This window comes from Rhagoletis zephyria, unplaced genomic scaffold, assembly GCF_001687245.7.
Source record: "Rhagoletis zephyria isolate East Lansing unplaced genomic scaffold, Rhagoletis_zephyria_1.1 Rzeph_scaffold_09713, whole genome shotgun sequence".
Classification (NCBI taxonomy): domain Eukaryota; kingdom Metazoa; phylum Arthropoda; class Insecta; order Diptera; family Tephritidae; genus Rhagoletis; species Rhagoletis zephyria.
Genome location: NW_016166791.1, coordinates 670 through 8,240, shown reverse-complemented (window position 1 = coordinate 8,240; position 7,571 = coordinate 670). Strand labels below are relative to the sequence as shown.

General features: G+C 40.1%; 1 protein-coding gene across 1 annotated transcript; it reads left to right on the top strand.

The window, feature by feature from the left end:
• Positions 1-726: 726 nt before the first annotated feature.
• On the top strand, positions 727-3,138 carry ems (empty spiracles). The gene is made up of 3 exons (XM_017632136.1): positions 727-2,134; positions 2,271-2,558; positions 2,690-3,138. The coding sequence occupies exons 1-3, from the start codon at positions 1,162-1,164 to the stop codon at positions 3,040-3,042; spliced, it is 1,614 nt and encodes a 537-aa protein (XP_017487625.1). The 5' UTR covers positions 727-1,161; the 3' UTR covers positions 3,043-3,138.
• Positions 3,139-7,571: the final 4,433 nt, after the last annotated feature.

Genomic DNA, 7,571 nt, shown 5'->3' with positions numbered 1-7,571 from the left:
CGACGTTTTAGAGCGTAAAATGCGGCGTATTAGCCAAGGGAACGCCTACCGCAGCAGCCACCTGGAGTTGCAATGCAACGCGCCGCACGACAAACGAGTGAAGGCAAAGGCAAATAGTGATTTCACGGTAGCGCAATAAATGCGAAAAAGCAAATATTGACTGAGCGCGCGGGCGATAACCAGTGATAGCTACATAGAAATGTTTTCAGCTGCCGTCTCTTTCGCGCCGACGAAAATGTATCTATCAGATAAAATCCACAGTAGGCATAGCGCCGGGCTTATGTAAAGCAAAGAGCTGGTGTTTTTGTTGCAAGGGTTGCTGTGCGGACGAACGCAGGCAGCCAGTTTAGGTACAGCCCACTTTGAGGCCATTCGCTGCGCTCGCGCTGAGTAGCAGTGTGTCAAAGAAACATACATACATCTAAATATGTACACATTTAAGTAGATATGTGTGTATATTTACTTAGTTATGTAGGCTGAGAATGCAGGCTTATTACTTATTTGCCTTTTATGCTTAACCGGTTGCACAGGTTTGCTGGCGTATTGGTGTGAGTGAAGCGCTGAGTGCGTGCGCCGCGCTATTTGCTTCTTGTGTGTGCGTTGGAAGAGCAACAGTGTCGCATTGAGCGAGAGCGCGCACCTCCACAAGCGGTCACGGCACGCTATGGACGGTTACTTGGTGCGGCAGCGGTGCACAGTTGTGGATTATTCCGACATCGACTGTCGTTGAGTGAACACGTTGAGTGCGCGTCGATCAAAATCGTGGGAAAACATAAGCAAAAAATAAACCAATTCTGAACACTGAAATTTTTCTGATTCGAATGGTTACGCGAGTGACGGAAAATTGTGCAAAATTGTTCCATGGCATAAAGAAAATTAAATTAAACGAATATGCAGATCACAACAAAAAGCATTGAAGTGAAGTGTGTTGCATTGCTAACCAATTAGCAATGCGCAAGTGAAATTATACAGGAATTAGAAAACAACAACTAATTGGAACACATCTGTCCAAATCAGGGATTCATTTAAAAAAAAAAACTGCAAACTTTTCCTGCACGAAATATTTTCCTTGCTTCAGCAAAAATTGCCGAACTAACTGCGGCCTCGTCCCAGCAGCACCCTTCTCCAGCCTCTCCAGCAGCCGCGCAAACTAAATTATTTATGACTAAAATGATTCCGCCGCTGCCCACTTCAGCCGTTCTAATGCCCACGCCAAAGCAGAAGATCGGCTTCAGCATCGAATCGATAGTGGGCAACGATTCAGCCGCTTCGCCGCCGCAAAGTGCCGGCGGCAATAGCCAACCGTCCGGCGACCAGTTACGCAACACAAACTCCGCAACTGGCAGCAATGGGCCCGGTTCACCACCGCAGACGCCACCTGCTGCACCCCCCACGTCAGGTACTACACACCTGCCTGGCGCGCCGCATCTCGGCATGCACCTGCCGCTGCAGCTCACACCGCACTCCCATCCGCATGCCGCGCACGCACACTTACCGCCACATCTATCGCCTGCACAACAACACGCGCTGCAACAACATCTGCTCCTGCAACATCATCACCAGCAGCAGCAGCAGCAACAACAGCAACAGTTATCACCTAGCGCTGGCATACCGATGCGCCAGGACATACAAGATATCATTCAACGCCTGCATAGCTCCGCTGCGGCAGCTGCTGCGGCCAATTTGGGCATAAATCCCGCCGGCCCCTACAGTCCACCACCACCCACGCAAACGCGGCTCTCCGCCTCGCCTGATGGCGCACCTGCCGCCGTCACAACACAATTGTTACATCTCAAGCGCGAACGCTCGCCGCTGCCGTCGGCTGTCGAACAAGCTCAGCATCCCGCACAGCGTCAACAGCCCAATCAGCCCGCGTCGCAGCAACACGCGCAGCCGCTGCCGCCGCATACGCCACCCAAATCCGTCTCACCAACATCCTCGCATCCGTCGTCTCCACCAGCAATGCTGCCTGGAAGTCCTGCTTCGCTACCCACTCCCAACCAGCAAGCGCACCCACAACACACAACGCCTCAATATCCCAAGCCAACGCTTGGCGCTGGTCCTGGACACATGCTTATGCCCGGCATGCAACACGCTCCTGGCTTAGTGCGTCCATTCCCGGTCGTTGGACCAGGTGGTGTGCCGCCNTCCACAACACACAACGCCTCAATATCCCAAGCCAACGCTTGGCGCTGGTCCAGGACACATGCTTATGCCCGGCATGCAACACGCGCCTGGCTTAGTGCGTCCATTCCCGGTCGTTGGACCAGGTGGCGTGCCGCCGCCACCACAGCAAGGCTTGCCCGACATCAAAGCGCTGCCGCCGTACATCAATGCACCGCCGCCAGAGCTGCCGCCTCAGCACAATCCACATTTAATCGCCGCCGCACAATTTCAAATGGCTGCCGCCCTGCAGGCTGGCCATGTGCTGGGTGGCGGTTTGCCGCCACACGCCGGGCCATTCATGGGTGGACCGGGCATGCCGCGTGACAGCTATCCGCTCTATCCTTGGCTGTTGAGCCGCCATGGACGCATCTTTCCACATCGCTTTCCAGGAAGTAAGTATTTGGCATCGCACATTTATTAATTCTCTGTAGCAGTCCGTTCAAACTGCGTACTTCTATCGCCTAAACCCGTGCAAGCTTTATACTAATTGGTCACTTTCTCTTCCCCTTCTTCTCGCTATTAGATTTCTTGCTCCAGCCTTTCCGCAAACCAAAACGCATACGCACCGCCTTCTCACCCTCCCAGCTGCTCAAGCTCGAGCACGCCTTCGAAAATAATCAATACGTGGTTGGCGCCGAACGCAAGGCGCTCGCCCAGTCGCTTAACCTCTCCGAGACGCAGGTAAAAGTGTGGTTCCAGAATCGTCGCACAAAGCACAAACGCATGCAGCAGGAGGACGACAAAGGCGACGGCTCGCATTCGGATCGCAGTCGCAATGCGGCAAGTTGCGATGAAGATGAGGACGACGAGCTCATCGATATGGAAATGGATGACTGTCCGAGCGACGAGGAGCATGAGTTGGATGAGAGTCATTGAAGAAAGTCTTGGCACTTTACAATTAGAAAGGAATTGTGTAAATATTTGAACTTCGCCAGAACTGCGAGCAGTGTTGCCGCAAATCATTTTTAGTGGTAGCCAAATTCCTTTTAAAGAAGGGCTAAAAAAAGGGCTAAAAATGGTAGCTAAAATTTTTTACATACAGTTATCGTCGCTTAAAGTACAAAATCGCGTATCGTCATTTTGCAAAACCGCGTAACTGACATTTGCTGCCAAAAATTGGATTTGCTCACACAAGCTCTTGCCTCAATCCATATCCATTCGTCCTGAAATATACTAGCCAGAAATGCGATTGCTTTTAAAAAAAAAGCGAACCATTTTGAAATATGAGTGTTGTTTTTTTTTACTCTCTAGAAAATAGTTTATGCAACCTCACATATGCGGTTTTACATTATCTTAATACGGGGTTTGCATTTCGCTGATACGCGGTTTTGTACTTTAAACGACAAGTGATTGTACCATCAGGCTCGAAGCACCTAATATACCGGCTCGCTGGTACAATATTTATTTTTTTACAAATAAGGTCCAGCAAATACCGAAATGATTTGAGCCTAAATTTCATAGTTTTTCCACAAACACGGCTCTGACTTATATAGAGCAAGAAATTTTCGTTAAAATACTTAAAAAATCACAATCACAAAATTTTCAAATCGTGTTTGATGTCGCACGAGCAGCCGGTACAATCACACCACCAGAACATACACGGTCAATCGGCTGGAACGAACATTTGATGGCGCCAACATGCTCCCACCAAATATTGGGAGTCATTGATTGAGTCTTTACGGAGTCCTATTTCGAAGCCTTTACGCTCATAAGGAGCTCATTTAAGAGTCCGATATCAGGGTTTTTCCGTTCCTCTGAAGGTCGACTTATATGAGCGTAAATTCATAAATCAAATGAGCCTCAATATGAGTCATATTGGACCATTATTGGCCTCATATACGGCTCCTTTTAGACCCTTTTAAAACAATTTTTGGCCTCATATGTGAATCATAGCAGACTCTCTTTTAGGCTCTTATCGGCCTCAAAAATTACTACATTAGGACTCTTATTATAGGTTGCTCTTTGCAAAGGTATTCACCAAAAATTTCTTTCAAATGGCATACATATGAACATGGGGCGTTCCACATAACATTCACATAAAAATTTCNCTCAAAAATTACTACATTAGGACTCTTATTATAGGTTGCTCTTTGCAAAGGTATTCACCAAAAATTTCTTTCAAATGGCATACATATGAACATGGGGCGTTCCACATAACATTCACATAAAAATTTCTTGATAAAAAAAAATTAGTTTTTGAAAATATGCCACCTCAAAAAAAAAAAAAAATAAAATAAAAACTACAATGCTAGCTATGACATTTTTTCTTATGAATGAAATTACGCAAAACCATTTTCAAAGAAAATTAAAAAACAATTAACTCCAGTTTTGCAATCGCTTAAAACTTGCACTTTATTATACTAAAATTTAATCGGCTACAAAACTGCGTACTCAAAAATGTTCTAAAAAAATTAAAAAAATGTGTAAACTTGTAATGTAGCTACTCATTTTACTCAACTTCTGTGAAGAAAAAAATTCATAACTAAATTTTTTTTTTTATTTTTTCGTAATTTTTTTATTTTTTTTTTTTGACATGGCATATTTTCAAAAACTATTTTTTTTCAAAAAATTTGTGTGAAAAATTTTTCAAGAAAAAAAATTTTTGAAAATATTTCTTCTCACAGATTTTGATGTGTGTGATTTTTTTTCAAATTTTTTCCTCATTCCGTTCTCGGGATATTTGGAAAACTATTATTTTAGTTCGGAACGCCCCGCATACAAATGTACATACTCACGTGCATATATACAAATCAGCACGCGTTTAATAGCAGCAGCTGCAGCGAAATTTGGCTTACTTTCGTTTTCTAATTATTCTCAATTTCTGTATAAAAAAAGTTTAGATATAAATTTCGAATTATATGACTCCTAAAAGATTCATATAAAAGTTAAAAATTTTTCGTTTTTGAAACTCATATTTCTTAGCCACTTAGGACTCCTTTCGAACTCAATAAACTTATCTATTTTAAAGTATAGTATATATATATATATATAAATGTATATATCAGAGTCTTTCTTAGTAAAAAATTTCATCTCAAACATAAATGAAAAAATTAGATCAAATTAAGCATATATAATTTTTTTCATGTCAAGTATGAATAAATTGTCCAAAGGGCTAAAAAAACGGCTAGGGGCAATTTTGAATTTATGTGGCCAAAAAAGTATGTGGTAGCCAAATCTGGCCACTAAAGGGCTACAACAGCAACACTGACTGCGAGTCGAATGCATGGAGTGAGAGTTTCTTTATTTATTGCAGAGAGAAGCATGAAACGCTGTTGATTTGTGCGTGTCTAAATATGTGCAAGTGTGTGTATAAATGTAGCTACGGCGGTGATAGCGAATATGTAGTTAAAATGGCAAAAGGGTTGTAGGGCGACGACGAGAATTATGTGATATATAAATATTTAAAATGTATGATTTTAGACAAGTGACAAAGGCAAATTAGTTGCGAAAATCTAATATAAAAAGCATACACATACAAATAGTTTTATTTAGTTTACACTTAGATAAGTATTAAATTATTTAGTAAGAAGTAGGCAATAGTTTAGAGAGACTTTTAAAACTAAGTGTTGTAAATGGCAAAATTTATATTTAAAAATAAACTAAAATATTAATATTAATGAATTTATTTCGAGTATTTATGTAACCCGAAAAATATGAAAACGTCTTGAAAATAGCAAAGAACATTGTGCCAAATTTATAAAGGTTTCACTGTCGTTTACGCTGAATTTTTCGCAGTTTTGATATTTTTTTTTTTTTTTTAGTTTCCAAGAGCCATTTACAATACCTCAATATTTTTACCTTGGTAATAAGCTTAACTTGGCTTAGAATATATGTATATAATAAGAGCTTGAAAAATAGTAGTTGAATTATTTAGTATTTTTTAAGTGCAGCTAACAATTCGATTGTAAAATATTAAAATATACCTATATATTATTATATATGTTTAAGTGAATAAATTTAATATGGAACGAAGAGAGAAACACAATATATAAAATCAATAATTAAAATAATGAATATATAATCATTGATTTTTATTTACACTTGGAATGATTTTTCATTAAGTGGAGTAACGCGTTACGATACGCCTCAATACAAAATTTTTCACTTTCTCGTTTACCCACTACATTACAGCTAATAGAGTGGGAAAGCATTTTTAAAATTTCTCGCTTACCTCCAATGACATGCCCAGGTTAAAGCAATGTGTTCTGTAAAATGGAGGATATGTGGTGAATTTCAAAAAGTGCTTACCCATCACGATTCCCCACATATTTATATACCCTCAATTTTCTATGGTGTACGAAAAAGTTGAATTTTGCTGTGCCAATTGCAAAGTAAAATTTTGACAGTAGAAAGACCCAACAAACGCCCTTTCGAAAGCTACACCTTATTATGCGGTGTAAAATATTTTCACATATCCTATAAAGCACTTCGTGATAATTTTTGCCACTTTGTATACGCATAACCAGAAGCTAATTTGGGTAGGCTATAAAATACTTAGTTAATGAGGGCTTCCCCGCATGCCTCCTAGAAAAAAGTTTCCTAGCTACTATTTACGGGAATATACTTAAGTACATCGCTACGTAAAGGTGAAAGGAGCCAAGTTCATTTTTTTTTCAAAATTTATTTTTTGATGCAGAATGGCAGATAATACGAAACTGCATCGAATTTTCGTCTCGCCTGAAAATTAAAAAAAAAATGGACTTGGCACCGTTTCACTCTTAGGTGACAAAATGTTTATATTATTAAGCATTACAAATAAAATTCAATAAGTGTTTCACATACCAATAAAAAATATTTCGTATGAAGCTTAACCAAATTTCTTAAAGAAGTATGATTTTTTGTGAATTTAAAGAAAAGCTTTAAAATAACTTTTCCAAAAGTTCTTCTGAAGTACATTCCCCAAAAGCTCTTTTGGAAGCTCTTCATTAAAAAGCGAAAGCATTTGTGGCACTTCATACAAAAAAGAAAGTAGAAAGAAATGACTTTCAGAAAAAACTTTTAGGAGATTTTAGCTACTGAAATTATTTACTGCGTAGTATGTATGACCCCTCAGCCACGTGCTTGTCCAGAAATTTGCACATTTTCAATATTTTCCTAAAAGAAAAGAATATTTTAACAAAATAAACTAAAAAGAGAGGTGGTAAACTCAGCAGCGGTTCTATGAAATTGTGAAGTGAAATTGAAAAATTCAATGTCAGTGAAGTTTTATAGTCCAAATCTGTATCGGTAACAAACATTTTTTTACTGGCAAATTTAAACTTTTTCAGATATTTTGCGTTATAAAAACTGTGACAAGAATTTGTCACTGATGCAGAATAGAGCTGTTAAGTTCTTCAATTCATCATTTGGTTACATCATTTTAAGCGATTCTTGATCATTGAAGGCTTTTTCTTTAACATCTTGCA

What these genes read in the sequence shown, in the direction of transcription:
- ems (XM_017632136.1), top strand. Translation starts at nt 1,162, where the DNA reads ATGACTAAAATGATTCCGCCGCTGCCCACTTCAGCCGTTCTAATGCCC. An exon ending in ATTCCCGGTCGTTGGACCAG is followed by an intron (nt 2,135 to 2,270) that starts GTGGTGTGCCGC and finishes TCGTTGGACCAG; the next exon opens with GTGGCGTGCCGCCGCCACCA. An exon ending in TCCACATCGCTTTCCAGGAA is followed by an intron (nt 2,559 to 2,689) that starts GTAAGTATTTGG and finishes TCTCGCTATTAG; the next exon opens with ATTTCTTGCTCCAGCCTTTC.